This window comes from Vicugna pacos, unplaced genomic scaffold (genome assembly GCF_048564905.1).
Source record: "Vicugna pacos unplaced genomic scaffold, VicPac4 scaffold_77, whole genome shotgun sequence".
In the NCBI taxonomy this organism is placed as follows: Eukaryota; Metazoa; Chordata; class Mammalia; order Artiodactyla; family Camelidae; genus Vicugna; species Vicugna pacos.
In genome coordinates this window covers 2,536,033-2,555,910 of record NW_027328758.1, presented here as the reverse complement: position 1 = coordinate 2,555,910, position 19,878 = coordinate 2,536,033, and the positions used below count along the sequence as shown (strand labels likewise).

Here is a 19,878-nt window from a genome sequence, read left to right as displayed (position 1 = left end):
AGATTACATGCACTGTGTAAATGCAAACACACCAACACACTGATAGGTGCTGTGGTGGCGGAGCTGATGTTCCAAAGCAGGCAGCCTTATGCTGTAAGAGAATACTAAATAGAAAGGAAGAAATGCAATGTCTTCTACCCAATTTCATTTGCTATATGGGCCATTAACTGATAGTATATCTTGACTAATGAAACCCAAAAATAAATTGTCAATGTCGATTTTCTTCATCTGATCGTTTTATGCTAACTTTGGATATTAAACCCTCACTCCATAAGTAAAGCTCAGGCTTATGCTGCAGCACAGCTACAGCCTGTGGGAGAAAGCCAATCAAGGGAGAACTGGAGAGTTTCCCTTCAGAAGCTGCTAAGTGTGGTTTTGCACCTGTAGGTCATTTGCAACCACGTCATCGACCTAGGAGTAAGACCTAACCTAACATCTGCGGGGGGAAAAGCACTGCGGTGCTTCAGAAGCATCAAAGAACGCTGAGCTTTGTGAAACAGTCCTGAGGCACTTAAATCATACTTTTTCTGAAATGCTCCAAAACTGACCCACTTCACCATTCCAGGTTCAACAGGGAGGTACCAGAATTAATAGAGAGTACATGCCCTTGAAGTCTGACAAGGCCATGCTTGAATTCGGCTACAGCACTTACTAGCCACTAAACGGACAAATTTCTGAACCCTTCTGAGAAGGCTTCCCAATCCGCAAAAGGGGGCTGCCACCGCCCACCTGGGAGGCATGGATGTGAATGCAACACGCAAGTAGGGCGGCCGACTGGTACCTGACACGGGGCCTGGCTAGTTGCCCTCCGCTGCCCTTCTCCCCCTTTGAACTTACACTGTTCCCCCGGTAAGGATCAAGCCCCCGGTACAGACGGCCCGTATCTTCTGTGTATCCCTGGATACATGCCTTACCCTTAGGAGGCCAGAAAAACAACTGCCTCCTCCCAAGTCACTATCAGTGTTCTTAAGAGTCTGGGTATTTTTTACTCTATTTTGCAGGGAGAGTATTCGAGAACTTTCCAAGAACCATTCTCCAGGTTGGCTCCCCTCACAGCGCCCATCCCTTCTCACCTCAGATACTTTGTATGATTGCCTTCTGTTCATGGGAAAGCAAGTCCGGTAGGGTGGGACTCCATAGGCCTCCCTCCCTCCCTCACAGGTGAGTGTGACTACCTTGTCCCCACTCCAAATCCAGCTTCTAAGAAGTCTACCCTCCCGGACCCTGCAGCCTCTGCACCTTCCCAAGACACACACATAGCCACGACCCTCCCTTCAGATTTCTTCCTGGCTGGCCCTGCCCACCACCCGGCCCCTTAAGGATAAACGCCATTAGTCGAAAAATCGCAAACGCCGCTGACAGACACAGCAAAGCTGCATGGTCTGGGCTTTCCTCCAAACCAGGCACAGCCCTGCCCCCCACAGCCTAATTCTGCACCTCTCGAGATGATCTAATTCACATGCAAGGTTGTGAACACCAGCTAAGAATGACGACTCCCAACGTGTGTCTCTAGTCCGGCTCCTTCACCTGAGCCCCAGTCTCATAGACACCAGTGTCTCTTTGAAGTCCTAACTTGGATGAAAAATGGCACCTTAAAAATGCCTCATGTCCACCATTTACTCTGGAATTCGATTCCTGGCATGTACCTCCCAGACTCCCCATTTTAGTAACAGCCCCAGCACCCATCTATGTGTTTGAGGTCACATTCAATTTCCCCTGTTCCCTCCCCCCAGCCCTGCCCTGGAATCTGTCATGTAATTTCCTTCACTAAGCCCATCTCAAGTCTAGTTCTGCAGGGACCATGGCCGGAACCCCACAAGCTCACAGCATGGTGCAGTGAGTCACAGTCCTCCGTAGGTTACTCCCTGGAGGGGGAGGCATCTCCTGGCACGGGTCACCTCAGAAGGCACTGGATTCTCATAAAGGAGGCCCAGGAGAAGTTCTCACGTGGTCTGAGCTTTGAAGGGCCCGAGGTCCGGGGGAGCTCCTAGTTAGCAGACACATTTGCCAGTGAGCAGGTGAGGATGCAGGAACTTAGGCAAGACTGTTCTCACTCCGACCCCTGGGCTCTCGGGAGCCACGGGAAGTGCCTGTGTCCAGGGTAGTACAGCCCGGCCATCACAGATACCAGTCTGCATTTCCCAACCTGGACAGCATAGACTCCATCTACTTGCGACACTTACTTCTGTTCTGTTCCCCACCCAGAATGTGATGGACTCATTCAGATATTCTGTCCTGACCCAAGCGAGACAAATTCAGTGAAAAATGAAGTGTCCACATTTGGACCAGAGCATGAAAGGAGCAACAATGTCTCATGGTCAGCATGATGGCGGTGGCCAAACCCTTCCACCGGGTGAGATGAACCATGGTGGGGGTGAGAATCCAAGGTCCTAGGTCGGCCAAAGCATCTTCCTTCACGGTTGACTGGGGTGTTGGAGACTGACTACCACAAACTAACAAAGCCGTCAGTGGTGGACGTCAACTGCAACAGACACGGATTCAGCTATTTACTGCCAACATGGGTTAAAAGTAAAGGCCACAGCAGGGAGGTCTGCACGGCTGCTGAGGCAAACCACAGACCCAGCTGTGAATGCCCACTGGCTGGATCAGAGAGGAAGCTACGGCCCTTTTTGCAGTCCCTGTGTCCAACAGATCCAGGTGAGCCAGGTACTTAGGAGAAGGCCATGTTGTCCTGATACTCAGAAAAGCCAGCCTCATAAAGGGAACAAAAGAGTGGCATGGATTTTAGACCCACTTCTGCCCCTTTATGAAGGCAAAGTAAGGTAAATGGCACGGGGAAGTTGAATGCAAAGGAAAAAAAACTGACTGCTTCCTCCAACAGCGTCCCCTGCAGCTGCTCCATCCCGAGCCTGCCACTTCCTCATCAGTGACCGCCGGCGAGGAAGCGCCGTCACGCACGTCACACAGCGACAGGCAGGAACCGCGTGCCGAGCACGTTTGTGTAAAAGCAGGAATCAAGCAAGGTGCTGCAGACTTTGACTTTCCAAGTTTAAATTCTCCATGAAAAGAATCCCTCAGCAGCCGCCTTAATCAATTCGCATCTCACTTCTTCAAAACAATCAAAGAAGTTTAATAAGGGCGCATTTGTCACCAAATATAAGGAGGACCAAACATGTCCCTCAAAGCAAGGATTTTAACAGGTATCAAACACCAGTGGGTGATGTGCTAACAAAGCAAATATTCCAAAAAATTAGAAATTAAAAAGATGACTAGGATAATACACGGATCAAGGCATCTGTTAAGTTTTTGCTTTTTAAAGCGATGGAGACAGCACGGAGGGCGATCTGGCTATTCCCAATGCAGGGTGTGCACAGCCCACATTTTCAGAAGCAACAACATGCTCACTGGGCAGTACAAGAGAAAAATGAACGAAGAAAAAGGAGAAGAGGAACAAGAGATAATTAAAAACACACAAGAAGAAAAATGATTTTTACAGCATGTACATGAATTTACGAGAGTGTGTGAGGCCAGGGACGCGGGGACGGTGAGACCCACCCTCACCTCCTGCTCCAGGGGAGGCAGGGGCCTGAGGGGAGCGGCGCTGCCGGGGGACCCCAGCGTGGTCAGCGCCCCTAACCAAAACTCCACCTACATGCGTCTAGGCAGCTTTTGAGCTACAAATTGTGGTCACATTTCAGGCTCACTTCCACCACAAGTAGCAGGAGAGAATTAGGCTCTTCTCCTGAACCAAAGCATTGCTTTATAAATTAATGACTGTGGAATAGAAAAAGCAACAATGGAATAAAATGACTGGAAGAGAATGTGCTTGACCCGAGCTCACTGGTCGCGTTAACTCACTGACGTTAAGATGCTGGCTGAGCCTTTATGGTACCAGAACAGAAAGACCCACAAGGAGGGAGGTTTAATGCGCTGCTGTATTTGATGCCTGGAGCCATGCGTGGTACACGAGGTTCTGGGTAAACAATGGTGACAGTGTCTTCCACTATGGGCTAAGAACATATCCAGCTACTCCGCCAAATCCCAAGGGTAGCCTTCAAAAGTCAAAATCAAGCTGACATTCTCTGGTGTGTTTTTAGACTCAGAGCAAAGCAGTTGCTGAGCAAAAATGTCATCAGTGCCTCCTATGACAAAAGAGGAGGCACTGGCCTGGGGGCTGGGGAAGGGCTCCGGGCTTCGACTGCTCACCCACCAGTCTGTCCAGGGGGAGAAGGTTGTCCCTGCTTATGTTGCACCGATGCACCTACCTTGACTGACGCCTTGGGACTCAGCAGGTGGTGACAGGTTAGGAGAACGGAGCCAGCCTTTGTGTAGCACAGTGCTGGCAGCTATGCTCTCAGCAGTGCCCAGGTTCCCAAACCTGACACCTCATCTCCAAGGAGAAGAAGGGGAGTGCGGGCATGTAGATCACAGGGCCCTGTGAGGACAAGTACAGATCATGGACACGACATGACTTGCCCCTTCCTTAAGCCATAGAGGTATGTCTGGGAGGAACATAAAATTCATCCAGAGCTCAATAGGCACCTCACGCAGGTGGGACTCGGGTCCCCTCTGCCTATCACCCACAGGGCTGGTCTCGACATTCTTTTTATCAATTCTCTGGCATCTTCTCCTCCAACTTACCAACAACCAGAAAGTAGAATCTGATCTTAGTTACGTTCAAGAATCACAGAGCACCGCCTCCACAGCGGGCCCGGCAGCATGTACCAGGTCCTCCGACCGTCACCTGTGGGACAGCCATGAGCGATCTCCAGACTCAAGGACCGAGGCCGTAGGCTGGGGGGACACAGCTTTGCTCACTCTCCCCAGCAAAGGGGGACCACCTCTCGGCAAAAGCATCTCACCCTCTTCTGCATGAGGGACAGCACGATAGATACACGGGGAAACAGAGCAGAAGGTGGGCAGCCCAGAAGAGCTCGTCTGCGCTTCCAAGGCAAAGTGGGGCCTTTGACTTAATCACAGTGACAAAGTGAGAATGAGCATTTCTCTGTTCTCTACCATACTCCGTGATACGCCTTTCCCTGCATTAGGAGTTAATTCGGAAGTCCCTGGCAGTGTTTCTGATATCCAAACCTGGCATGGTGGCTGTCGGGCAGGAAGAGAAGGCCTGAGCCGAACAGGTGCTGGGCCTGGGGGGCAGGAGACACTGGCTCCAGCCCCAGCTCAACCAGCGCCTCGTTCTGCCTCTCGGGATTCAGCATCTCATCTATAAACAAAGGGTTGACACTGTTTCAGGACAGGCTTCCCAACAAAAATGAAATGAGAGCCATGTAAAGAAAGTTTCCCAGTTGCCACATTTAAAACGGTAAACAAAGAAACAAACCAACAAACAAAAAACAAATACTAGAAACAGATTTTAAGAACAGATCTTACTTAATCTACTGCATGTAAAATACTAACATTTTGACATGTAATCAATATAGGAAGTAACATGATAGTTAATATTCTTTTACTAGACAAGCCTCAGCGTCTGATGTGCATTTGACCTACAGCACGTCTCAACACAGACCAGCCTCCTCCCCAGTGCTCCTAGCATCAGTGACTGTGGCTACTCTATTGGACAGCAACTCCAGGGGTCCCACCAGTGGTCCTGGCTGAAAAGCGGGAGTAAGTGTCCACACTAACCCTAAAAGGATCTCTCTGAAACAAAGGCAGATTCACTTTTAAATGTCTGTAAACCGGCGAGCTGCCCCTCCCTCCCCCCTTGGCTACAAGACAGTCCTCTTCCTTGCTGATCCCTTTCTGGATGTAGGGAAGAAACCTGGCCCACAGCCAGGGTGGACTGGCCCCCAGGGAAACTTACCTGCTGTCTGTCTTCAGTCCCATGACGTCCTCCTTCTCAAACGGGATGCAGAGGAGGGTGATCTTGTCCCCAGACTTGTCGGGGGCCCCATCCAGCTACTTGGACTTGGGCAAGATGAGGAGTGACTCTGTGAAGCCCTCGATCCTTTTCTCCACCACCCTGCAGTCCTCGTAGATTGAAGGCCACGTTGGTGAGCTACTGCTCGGCTACCTCCCCATGCAGCACAAAGACAAAGAGCTGAGAGTCATTAAGCGTGGTGTCATTCAGCTCCTCTGCATGTGGAGCTTCTCAGAGCCCTTGGCCGAGAGGCAGTCGGTAATGGTGACAAGGCGCACGACCTTGCAGTGGGTCTAGAAGTTGCTCCACCCATTCTCGGGTGCATAGTGGTGCCTGTAGTGGATACAGAGTGCCCACTGGGAGCCGCACGGGCTGATCTGGCTCACCGAGGAGATTCGCTTATAGATGCAAAAGAAATTCTCCTCTGAGATGATCCCCACGGGTTGGACCACCACGGGAAGAGTCTCATAGTCCTCAGCACACTGCACGTAGTCAGGGATGCTGATGTTGCAGGCCCTGCCGAGAGGGGAGAGAAGATCGAGGTATATACTGTGCTGTGAGCTGTGGGCCCATCTGGGTTGCGGTGACCTGGTGTGTACCAGTCACAAGGCAAGGAAAGCCAAAGCAAATCCGGGGGTACAGTTTGTCCACAGAGTCTGCACATGGCTACCATAGCTCGGATCACATTACCCAGCTTTTGGTCCAGGCTTCCTGCCCCTGCAGTGTAGGGTCATTTCTTGTTTTCTGTTTCCAAGCACCTAGCAAGGCCCTGATGGAAAATCACTGCTCAAAAGTGCTGAATAAATAAATGAACAAAGGAACTGCTTTCCCCAACACCCTTCAGCAGAATATAAAGAAATATAAAGATCAAAAGATCTGGATTTCTATCCAATTTATTTGAACTAAGCTGCAGAATAATGGATAAGAAAACTCTCCTTGGGGAGGACGGTACAGTTCAGTGATAGAGCACAAGCTTAACATGTACGAGATCCTGGGGTCAAAGCCCAGTACTTCATTTTAAAAAATTAAACAAATAAATAAACCTATTTATCCTTCTCAAAAAATTTTTTTAAATAAAAATTCAAAAAACACCTTGCAATTGACACATCATTGTAAACTTGAATAAACTTCAATTCAAAAAAAACTCCTTGTCTTACATGAATACATCTGGATTACACAAGTTTGCAAGTGTAAAATGCCTAGGGTACCACCTTCATAAAAAGGAGGGACTGTACAAATTTACTATCGCTCCTTTATGAGCTATATTTCCTTTTGGGGGGATTATAACCTCTCAGAGTTAATTTTCTCAGATTAAAAAAAAAACATTACCTGATTCTCAGTACTGCTGAAGAATCAGATAACCCTAAGAAAGCATCTGACTCACAGAGGTTACTCAATAAAAGTTTGTTGAATGAATGAATAAACAAACAAAGTGAATGCTGCTCCCTGCCACAGACCATCATAATGGTACTGCCTGGAAATCCCAGGCCCACGTTCCACCCGACTTTACACTAACCCTGTGTGTTTCTCGAAGCCCCAGTTTAATCGTGAATAGAAATGAGGGCAATAACACAAACCTCAAATTGTTAGTGAGTCAGTAATGAATTGTACCCCAACATTGCAAGATGGAACCATTAAGGAAAACTGGGCAAAGTGTCCATAGGCCCTTTTCATATAATCTCTTAGAATCACATGGGAATCTACATTACATCTCAAATAAAAAGTATAATTTTTTAAAGAGGTTATTGAGGTTAAGTGAGCTCACTGTCTCAAAAAATGAACACACAGTACAAATAGGACAATGCCCAGCCCATGAGATACACTCGGTTAACATTCCCACTGAACCCACTGGTCCCTTCAACTTCAGAGCACAAGGACGGGTCCTCGTGGCAATAGGCCACTGCACCTGAAGCTAAGAAAGCTAATGGTGCCCACTACCAAGAGCCCCTGTCACCACCCTTGTTCTAATTTTCTATTTGTAACTTTTTATTATTAAATAGAAACTCCCAATTGCATAGCCTTCACCTGACCAGATATCATGATTGCAGCCCTTCAAAACCTGACCACAGAGATCATGATGGCAGCCCTTCTTGGTGAAACAATAAAATGAAAAGCCATTTCCACAAGATCTCTGTGTAAATCTAATAGGGAACTTCATCCTGGACTGAGGAAGAGGACTGTGGAGGAGGGGGCAATCTCAGGCACGGAGAACTATGGGCCACCTGTCCCACGATGGACTTTAGACTCAACCCTCACCCTCCAGGAACTTCAAAATACACACCGACAGAGTGTTATGGACAAGATTATTTTTTTTAAACAAATCCCTGAATCCCTAGCAGGTCTTTTTCCTACCAAGACACAAATGGCTTATGTGTATAATGTTTCAAAAAAGCCCTAAAATATTATCACCCCAACTTGACACATCAAGAAACAGAGGTAGAGAACTTTATCTCATTGTACAAGATTAGAAAGAAGCCATGTCAGACACCGTATTTAAATCGAAGCCCCTGCTCCAGTGCTCAAACTAGAAAGTGTGACATACTGCCCCTTTCCTGCCCTCTCCCTGCAATAAATCTCTGAAGAGTCTTTTCTGTGCCACCTGGAATCACAATCACATCAGTTTTCCACAAAGAGCTATGTCACCCCTTGGAGGAATTATCAAAATCTAAAGGGTTGGTTTGAGAGAAGAGATTTGCATTTTCTGTTTCTCAAAGGAAACATGGCTTTAAAAGAAACTGAAAAGCACTTATCTAGTCTAAGCCCTCATTGTGCAGAGAAAGAAACGGAGGCTCAGAAGAGATGAGGAAAGGGCCTTATTAACAAATATAGCCTCATTGCAGCACCAAGCCAGCACTGGGCACTTCTGGAGGAGGATCTGGGAGGCCCAGGAGAATGAGTGTTAGAAAAAGGAAAGAGAAGAAGCATACAAGGTCCTGTCTCTACACCACCATACCATGAAATTCCACCAAATTACCCAGTATGGGTGCACCAAATATTAAGGTGGGCTAAACAGGTTATAGAAACCTGGAATTCTCAACCATAGTGGAAATTCCAACATTTACTGTGCTTTTTCCCCAGTTCAAGCATCAACTCAGTGGACGCTCTGTACCAGGGACTACATGAGGCCTGGAGTTCTCCCAAATACAGATCTCTATTACCACGTGTGCAAACCACATAAAGGCCACCAGAAGAAAAGTGCCCACAGATAAGATGGAATTACTGAAACTGAAAACTGTCAACCAGCATATATTACTAGCAAAAGAGGTGCTGCTAGAAATCGACTCATGGACATAGAAAGCAAACTGTGGTTAGCAGGCAGGAAAGGGAGGATTAATGGATACACATTAATAAATATAAAATAAATGACAAGGACCTACTATATAGCACAGGGAACTATATTCAATTTCTTGTAATGAGTTTCACTAAAAACACTCTAAAACAAATGTATATACATATGCATATGTTTATAACTGAATCTCTGCTGTACACCTGAAACTAACATTGTAAATTGACTACACTTCAAAAAAAATAATTTTATATAATAAGTAAAAATAAAAACAACGCCATTAAGAAAAAATAAATGAACACTCTAATCCCCTTAGCTGTAGGTGGTGGAGAATTCTGGTTGCAAGCACCAACTCCGCTGGATCATTCCAGCACTGGCTGTCACTATTTCTGACCCTCAACGAGTTACTTGGCTTCACTGAGGTTACTTTTCTTTTCTGTGAAGGCTACAGTTGCAACTAACAATGTATAGAATCTCATCATTCACAAGCCCAACAAATAGCGAGGACTTCCCATGGGCCAGGCTCTGGACAAATGAAAAGATAGGATCCCAGATATATTCATGGGTAGAAGAATTTTATTCCATAAAGACATTAATTCTTCCTGTTTTCATAGGCAGATTCATTGCAATTCTGATTAGAATTCCTACCAGATTTTTCATGGAATATAACAAGTTAGTTTATGGTCAGGAATAGCCAAGAAACTTCTTTAGAAACACCACTGGGGAGGGGTGGATAGGTCATTCATTTCCACTGGTCTTTCTGAAGTGATGAAAACGTTCTGGAATAATAATGGTTGCACAACTGTGAATATGCTAAAAGCTGCTGAATTGTACCATTTAAATGGATGGACTTCATGGTGTGTGAACTATATCACAATAACGCTGTTATATGAAAAAATATTTCCTGACAATTATTTTTCTGTTTATACCACTAGTCTACCTCACAATTTAAGAAAAACAAAAAACCAAAACAAAACAAACTGTGCCAGGAGCTCTTTAGGACTGCAATGTCCCTGGGTCTCCAACGCCTCTGGTGGTGCTGTTCCTGTTAAAACACACTAGCTGGGCTGGGCTAGTTAGAGACTGTAACTATCTTTTTAAGATCTACGGTCTCACGTTTCACCCTGGGAGAGGGAAGGAAGGAGGATGTCACAGCCTCATGCCTTCAGTTCATTTTTAAATGAACCAAGCCTTGCTTTCAACACTGTAAACCCTCGCAATATAAAAACACGTGACATCAACAAGCACCGCCATCATAACACCTGAAAGTGTTCAAGGTACTTACCTGGGGCAGAAACACTAAGGGAAGAGACCAAAGCTCGCTCAGCACTGACACTCCCTTTTCCGGACTCCAACTGGAGAAGCTGGGCGTTGCAGCCTGAGGCTCTCAGCCCAGGGAGCAGCGCCCACGCCGCTGATCTGGTCCTCGGGGAGCGGGAAAGGGAGAGGAGGGCAGCCCCGGGGTCGCGGGGCAGGGAAAGCAGAGGCGGTGGAAACGCTGTCTGCAGCCCCGCTCGGAGGCCAGCCCAAGCCCCAGCCCCAGCCCCAGCCGCCCGCCCCGGTCCGGGTCCGCAGACCCGGCCCGCCCGGGACACAGCCGGCCCAGGGGCGGGGACGGGCCGGCGGCCTAGGAGAGGCAGCCCGGGAGGAGAGGACTCGCGGGTGGGAGAGGGGAAGGGGACGCGAGCCGAGGACTGAGGGGAGCCCGGCTGGGTGAGAGGCGGCAGGGGCACACCTGGCCCTGGACAGGTGTGACCGAGGCGCCGGGGCAGGTGGCGCGGGCAAAGTGGTCTGGCCTGAGCAATTCAGCTGAACACAGGCTGACTGGCACCCTGGGGGCTGTGACAGGCGGACCGCCCTCCCGCAGCCTCCTGACCCCTTTCCCGGGAGCCCCCCACCTTGCACTTCCACAGCCAGAGTCCCCGGCCCCAGGCAGGAGCCAAAGGCCTACCGGGCTACAGAGCTGAGAAGCCTTTGGTCCGATCCCTGGCTTGGAGATGGAGCTTCCAACCAGCGGACCAGCTAGCACCGACTGCGCATGCGTAGGAGGGGCAGAGATCCCCTCTGAGTTCTGCTAGAGAAGGTAGGACAGCGAGGGAGGGAGAGGGAGAAGATGAGAGCGGGTGGAGAGGAGGGGAAAAGTAGGGGGAGACAGATGGACAGGAGGAGCAGAGAGAAGGGAGGAATCTGGAGAGGGGAGGGTCGTAGCGGAGTTGGAGAGAAAAAGCTTTACCTCTGGGGCACCCCAAAGGAGGCGGCAAACCTGCCTCTGTACCCTTCTGTAACCCTTCAATGCCCGCAGCTCAAGTTTTACCTCCCTGATCCAGCCCTCCATCCGATGCTTCTGCAGAACCGCTACGGGTATCACACCCGTTGCCCCCACGCGGAGCTAGGTTTCCTGTTGCTCTGGGAACCAAGCACCCGCAGGTGTTGTCGCTCAGAACTACCTTGGGAAGAGTACATATTCCCCTTTTACATGCTGGGAAACAGGCAGGCACGATCTCAGCCTTAGCTCCACTGTCCCTGGTTTTGGGCTGGCGGGGAGCGGGGTTGTACAAGATCAGAGCCCCAGACAGAGCAGACTGCCTGAGTGTTGGTGCAGAGTCCCCATCCCTCCTGGGTAAACCACACCCCACACTAGTGGAAACATCAAGGGCTCACAGTAGTTCCCTGGGTGTGGGAGAGCTGTCCTCACGTGAAGGAAAAGTCCAGCTGGGCTAACAAGCTAAGTCACAAATCTAAGTGTGATAAGGGTCAGTTTACTGATCTAAATTCTGCTGTGCTATCTCGTAAATCTGAAGTTTAGTGTCAGTTTATTGGGCTTACAACCTAACTCGTAAATCCAAGCTCAAGAAGTGTCAGTAACGTGATCTATTACAAATTGATAAGCTCCAGTGTACTGATTCCTTGCTTTTTGTTCTTTGAGTCTTATTGGCTAATATCCCCTTACTTGTATTGAAGTCTTTAAAACCTCATGTGCACGTCTTGGAGGTGCTCAGAACTTCGGAGCAGAAGCCCCTCTGAGCCCGCCGGCATAATAATTCTGAGTACTCCAGCACTCGTATTGGTGCTTGTTTCTTGGCTGGCCTGTTTCCATAACACTCAGCTCCAGTGCCCAGCTTTCAAGGTAGATAGGAGTGTTACCAAGTCCAAATTCATTCTCCTCAGTGCAGGACTGGCCACTAAGTTTGGAGACCAGATGTTGGGGCATGGAATAGCAAGTTTCTGTAGACCTAGATGGCAAACTAATGTCCTGGAAAACCATCTCCCCAAGTCACAATTCAGGCTCCTTTCCTACGTGCTTGGTTGTTGCAAACTTCTTAGTGTAGGAATCCCTTCTTGTTAGAATCCTTTGTTCTTGCAGCTATCTGCCTGGGTCAGATCCCTGTAAACCTCCAACAAAACAAACTTTATTTTCTCTTCTGCAATTTGTTATCTTTTAATGAATGAAAAAGTGTTAAATATCCTTAAAGGTCAGAGCCTTCAGAATAGGCTCTCCTGTATATTTCAGGCTCTAGGCAACATTGTTTTACAAGCAAAATGAAGCCTAGGAGACAGAGCATAGGGTTAAATTCAAAGGAACAGATCTAATATGGGGTCAGATTTGTTCTGTTTTATTACCCGGGCAGAAGCCACTTGAGGATTTAAATCCCTTTAAGTTAAAAATAAGTAAAAGTTTAAAGGAATTTACACACATAGGTGGGAATGTGCAAAGCATACCTGGAAAAGCACCCAAAGGATATTAAACAGTGGCATCTCCAGAAAGGGCTGAAAGAACAGAGGATGAGGGAAAACTTCTTTCACTTGTGCATTTTTGTGCTCTGTTTGAGTTTATTTTTTAACCATTTGCTTGTATTTCTTTTTCAGTTAAAATAAAAGTGTAATGGAGCAAAGGAGTAACTAGCTTAGCAAATACAGTAGCCATGGAATCACTGAGTCATCACTTTTAATTTAAGCCAGAAATCATTTATTGACTCTCTCCAATGTGCTCATTCCTGTTTTAAGACTTCTTTTATTATTATTATTATTATTATTATTATTATTATTATTATTATTATTACTATTACTATTATTACTTTTATTTTATGAAATAATAACATGGAATACCTCACCCCTGCCCATGGCTGGTGGAAAACCAACTGAGTTTTTATTGAGTTGTTTTCCAAGGAGAAGAGATGAGTTATAAAAAAAACACATCTTCAGGGCAAAACAGGCAGAGTGCTTTTCCAGCAGGCCAGATAGCTATGAAGGGTTTTCAACAGAGGTGCCCAGAAGCTGAGAGAGAAAGCCTCCAGGACACTACAAAATGCTGCCCAAACTGCTTTCTCCATGGCACTACTGAACTAGGAAAGAACAAATCTGTCTCCGTATTTGATCTATTCTTTTGACTTTATCAAAGCCAAGTTAATATGCTCCGGTCTTTTCATGGGTTATAATGTCACAGAGGAGATGGACAGGTCAACAAAGAATCACTCTGCCGTGATCACGAGCCGGGGAAAGGGATGGGCTGCAAGATGTATGATGCAGCCGCAACTGTGCCCGTGCTTCTAGGCAGGTATCCAAAGTCGCCTCGACAAGGTGTCAAACACTTGTGCCCACGTCCTCATCAACAGACATGTATTAAAGAGAAATGGAAACATACAAAAGGCCAATACCCTTGCTGAGTACACCGTCCAAAGTGCAAAGTCTCAGTTTGACAACTGGCCATCTCGGTTCCCTGGGAATTATTCTTGGAGAACCTTAAAAACCACTCCTCTCTACTCAAGAAGTGCTGCATATTTGTCCTACCTTTGGCTCAGGGATGGAGCACATTCACGTGGACTTTAATGTCTGCACAGATTTGACTGTCTTTCTCCGGGTTCACTTGTCCATTCCAAAGAGGCCTGAGCTAAGTCCATCTTCCGTAAGATATATTCCCTCCAGTGACAGCTCATTGAGCCAGCAATTAAAAGCCAAGTGAACAAGACTGTCCTCAGCTAAAAAGTTCACCCACCCTTCACTGTTTTCTTAATCTCTTCTCCTGGCTAATTGCAAAAGACTAACACCTCCCTCCACCAAGCTAACCAACTATGTCATTTTGTCTCCCCGAAGAGAAAGTAAGGTCCATAAAAGAGGAGACAACTGCATAGTCACCTCTGAATTCCTAGCATATAGTAATGTCAATAAATAGAACTATGATTATTGCTACTTTCCTTTAAAACCTTTCTGGTTATTTGAATGAGACCTTGGAAGAGAGGTGTTTGCTGTCCAGTATCTTGATCCACAAGACTCTGGAGGTCTTTTTCGGAATGGATGTTCACTGATTCATTCAAAACACATCTTCTCAATCAAGGAGTATCTGTGCTTTTCTGCCAGGATTTTGTGGTCACTCTCAAGCCAGAACAGCTTTAACCTATATCCTTAGTTTGGATTTGTTATTTTTCCCCTCTTCCAACAAAATTGACTTTCCTTACTTATTTGCCTTGAGAAAAATTTTTTTCCTAATTCAACCTTTAGTAAACCAAGATTCTCGGGATGGGCTTGGCCAATAATATGATCACCCATCCAACTCCTAGTGTGAGAGGCCTGGGGCTCACCTCCTGCACTCCTGTCAAGGCAACTCAAAATCAGTTTAGGAGCCAACAAGCACCCCAGGGTTTCTAAGGCTCGTGTATCTCCCAGAATCCCTGCTTTTTCGTTTGTCTTGGCTTCTGAGAGTTTCCCCTCACTTTCTTGACAATTAGTTGTGCAACTTGAAAGATGAGGAAGGAAGGTTTTATTTCTTAATCAGCATTTTAAGAAACTTGTGTAATGAAGGTTTCCAAGAGCTTCTAGAACCCTCCATTGCTGAGACAGAAAACACAATAGACATTTTCTAAATTTACCTCTCATGTCCATTTTTTCTTTGCTTTTGTTTTCTTAACTGCTAACAGACATTTTTTAATTAAAAAAAAATAAGGCCCCAAATGGGATAGAACATTAAAGGGGCAAACAAATTTAAAGGGCAAAGACAGAAAAATGATAACTACCCTACAAAGTTAATAGAATACATACACTATGTATCAGATCAGCAATTCTCAGTAACAGCTAATTGAAACATGATCATGAGGTAAAATTTCTCTCCTGTCAGGACATGGCCAAAAGAAAATACAATTAAACCAACAAACTAATATCTTAAGTCTGGCGGGGTACAGAAGGCTACAACCTAAATGTGTCTTCTTCTGGAAAAGAGGGAGACTAAACAGCTCTTTTCTGTGGAGCCTGAGCCCACGGGAGGACGGTGAAGTCAGCTCTGTAAGTACCCAATTAGCAACGTGATTGATGAATAAATAAACGTGAGCTTTGATGACAGAGGTGATACAACTATTCATTTCTCTTGTAAAGTTTGACTTCAAGTTCAGTGATCAATACTTCGGCGTCCTCACGTGTTGAGATTATAGGAAAATGCACAGCCCGGGCCCAGACCTCCTCCTTCAGCTCGTGACACTGCACTTAGATGTCTCAAGGGCACCTCCAACTCCACCTGCAAAGAGCTGACTTCATGGTGCTCCTCCCATAGCAGTCCTGCCCAGGGCACATGGTCGGGGGGTAAGGTTTCCCTACCTCTCCCAAATCAGGCCCATCACTCACAGATGTGAATGGGCCCCTCCTTCAGGGCCCAGATATACTCAGTCACAGAGTCCCACCACCCTCACCTGACCTACCAGGTACTCACTGGCACTCACTCAGCAATGACTCTGTGCTGGATACCACGCTGCACACTGTGCACATGTTATCTCACTGGATCTCCACAGCAGTCCTGGGAATTGGGTACATCACTGCTTCAATTGATTAGATAAATTGTTTCACTTCCTTGAGTGCGTCATCCAAAGTGACACGGCTGCTGAGCCACAAGCCTGGGCCTGAAAACCACTTGAAAATTGAACACTGCTACACCTCGCAGCCACCCTACTCTGATTCATCACATCACCTCCTGCCAAGCCTTCTAAATGTTTTCCAGCATTCTATGAGACAAAAGTGAACTACGAGATCACCCCACTCTCCTACTTAAAATCTGTCAATGACGGTCCACTGCCCTTTGGAGAAAGCCCCACAGGGCCTGAGCACAGCCCAACGGCTCAGCATCCGTGTTCCCTGCGCGGCCGCGCCGCCTCACCCACCACGCAGCTCTACACGTGCCGTGTCCAGGACAGGGATGTTGACTCGGCACAACCCAGGGCTTGTCTCACTCGAACAATGAACACCTTCTTCAGTGTTCATCTTCTTCATTACTGACTCTCAGAAAAATGTTTTCTCAGGATGAATCAATATCTTTTTCCTAACAACTTCCCATCATTGATAATGAGCTCCCCACAAAAGAGAGAAGAAATAATTCTCAGTCTCCTTATCTGTAAAGTGAGAATAACAAGGAAATATGTGAGGTTTTAAGAGAAATAATATTCATGTGAGGCTGAGGGACAATTCCATCATACAGTAAGCACTCAATATGTGATTACTTAATATTAATAAAAATACATTGCATTCCAGCAACTTTCAATCAATGTTTTATGACTTTGTCCATCAGACTACTGACAAGCTTTTAGACGAACCCCTTTGAACAGATCTGCACAAGCGTACTGGGAGAGGTAAGCGCTGACTCCAGTTGCGGCTGCAACCAACCAGCACTACGGGGCGGGGGCAGTTTGCTCAAACTCTTACATGTTGCTTGAGCATTTAGTTATCGTTATTGAATAAAGACAGGTGTTCTTTAGTCAAAGCTCCTCAAACATAAATCTTCAAAGATTGATGCAAATTAGGTTTCAAGTACAACACTCTCACTAGAAATTATTTGAAAACTTTAGTCTTAGCTCCTCTGCACATCAAAAGGGAATGTTCTTAATGTATCTGACTAAATACACGGAAAGGGTTGTTTAAGAGAATTTAAGAAGAAGCCATTCTGAATAAGCTCTCAGTATCATCTGCAAAAAGCCCCACCCAAGGGTCTCATTTCTCACTTCCACATAGGTGTTCAGGTAGCTTAACTTGGGTCTTGGTTTCTTATAACACGGTGCCAGGAATAGTTGTGGATAGATATATGTAGCAAGTATATAGCTAGGGTATTTGCTGTGAAGGAATTCTAGAAATAAGAAGATTGATAATATAGTCCCATCCATAAGAAACTCAGCCTTTCCATTTACAACAGCATTAAAAATAAAATAAAAGATACATTTAACAAAAATTTACAAGATATGTACATTGAAATTTTTGAAGTATTACCAAAAAGTTTTAAAAGATATACATATATGGAAGACATCCCAATTTCATGGAATGATAGACAATATTATTAAAAATGTTAAGACTCCTCAAAGTGATCAACATATTCAGTGGAATCCCTATCAAAATTCCAGCTGACTTCTTTGCAAAAATTGAAAAACTGATCCCAAAATTCATATGGACGTTCAAGGGGCACAGGACAGCCAAAACAACCTTGAAAAAGAAGAGTAAAGTTGGAGGGCTCACTTTTAAGGGTACTAAAATGCTATAGTACTAAGTCAGTATGGTACTGGCATAAGTTTGGATAAATAAATCTATGAGGCACAATAAAAACCCAAGGGGAAAAAACTTTCATTTACAGACAATTTTCCACAAGGGGGCCAACAACACTCCATTGAATGGATAGTCTATTCAACAAATGGTGCAGGAACAGCTGGGTATCTGCAGACAAAAGAATCAATCTGGAATCTGAACACCCATATTTTATATAAGAAATAAAATTAATTCAAAATAGATCACAGACAGAAATGTAAAAATTAAACCTATAAACTTTCTGAAACAAGACACAGCAAAAATCTTTGTGGTCTTAGGATAGGCTTTGGTTTCCTAGATACAATACCAAGAGCACAAGTGATAGAAGAAAAAAGCAGATAAACTGGACTTCATCCAAATTAAAGCCATTTTCTTATAAAGGACATCATCAAGAAAGTGAAATGACAGTGGAAATGGGTATCTCAAGTGATAGAGTGCGTGCTTAGCAAGAAAAATAAAATAAATCAATACATCTAATTATCTCCCCTGTAAAGAAATTGTTTTAAAGTTTAAAAAATATATAGTGAAAGTACAATGTGCAGAATAGAAGAAAAATTTTGCAAAACATGTATCTAATAAGAGAGTAGCATCCGGGATATATAACAAATGCTTACAACTGAGCAATACAAGAAAACAGACCCAAATTTTAAATTTACCACAAATTTAAATAGATATACAAATGGCCAATAAGCATATGAAATGATGCTCAGCATCACTAGACAAATCAAAATTCAAATGAGATCTCATTTTACACCCACTAGGATGGTTATAACCAAAACACGGACAATAACAAATGTCGTTCAGGAGGCAGAGAAACCTCATATCCGGCCACAGGAAAGGGACAATGGTGCAGCTTCTTTGGAGAAGTCTGGTATTTCCTCAAGTGCTTAGAGATATATGGCTCAGCAATTCCACACCTACATATAGAGTCATCCATCAGTATCCTCGGGGGGTTGGTTTCAGGAACCCCACACCCTGGATACCATAATCCAAGGATGTTTGAGTCCCTTTACAATCAGCCATCTGGATCCATGTAGTGGAAACTACAGGTATGGCGAGCCAAATGTACAGCAAACAGAATGAAAACACATTCTCATAAAAAATTTCACATCAATATTCATAGCAGTATCATTCAGAGTAGCCAAAAGTTACTAACAATATCCATCCACCAATGAACGAATAAACAAAATTATCAAAAATAGGCCCACAAATTTTTGGTCATTTAAACTTTGACAAAGGAGGTGAGAACATACAATGGAGTAAAGACAGCCTCTTCAGCAAATGGTGTAGTGAAAACTGAACAGCTGCATGTAAATCATTGAAGTTAGACTACTCCCTCACGGCATACACAGAAATGAATACAAAATGTGTTAAAGACTTAAACATGCAGACAAGACTATAACCCTCTTAGAAGCAACCATAGGCAAAACATCTGACTTATATCTAAGCAATGTTCTCCTAGAGCAGTCTACTCAAGCAATAGAAAAACAACCAGAAATATACAAGTGGGATCTAATTAAACTTACAAACTTTTTCACAGCTAAGGAAAGAGTAAGCAAAACAAAAAGACATCCTACCTATGGAATGGGAGAAAATATTTGCAATAAATGAAACTGATAGGGGCTTAATTCCCAGAATATGTAAACAGCTTTTACACTTAATAAGAAAGAAAAACAAACAACTCAATTCAAAAATGGGCAGAAGTCCTAAAGAAACATTTCTCCAATGAAGACGTACTAATGGCCAGTAGGCACATTAAAAAATGTTCAATATCATTCTCAGAGAAACGCAAATCAAAACTGCAATCAAGTATCACCTCTAACCAGTCAGAATAGCCATCATTCAGAAGTTCAAAGACAATAAATACTGGAGAGGCTGCGGAGAATTGGGAACACTCCTACACTGTGGTGGGAATGCAGTTTGGTGGAGCCATTGTGGAAAACTGTATAGAGGTTCATCTAAATAAAAAATTGACCTCCTATATGAACCAGCAAACCCACTCCTGGGCATATATCTAGAAGGAACCCTAATTCAAAAAGACACCTACACCCCAATATTCACAGCAGCAGTATTTACAATAGCAAGACATGGAAACAATCTAAATGTCCACTGACAGATGACAGGATAAAGAGGTTGTAGCATATTTGTCCAAAAGACTACTATTCAGACATAAAATAATAATAAAATAATGCCATTTGTAGCAACATCA

General features: G+C 45.0%; 1 protein-coding gene across 1 annotated transcript in view; it reads right to left on the bottom strand.

The window, feature by feature from the left end:
• Positions 1–5,955: 5,955 nt before the first annotated feature.
• Positions 5,956–19,878, bottom strand: part of LOC140694648 (trafficking protein particle complex subunit 9-like) — a 58,490-nt gene continuing 44,567 nt past the window's right edge. The window contains exon 2 of the mRNA XM_072957810.1: positions 5,956–6,355. Coding sequence (XP_072813911.1) covers positions 6,133–6,355 — 223 coding nt within the window. The 3' untranslated portion in view covers positions 5,956–6,132. The remainder of the gene's footprint in view (positions 6,356–19,878) is intronic.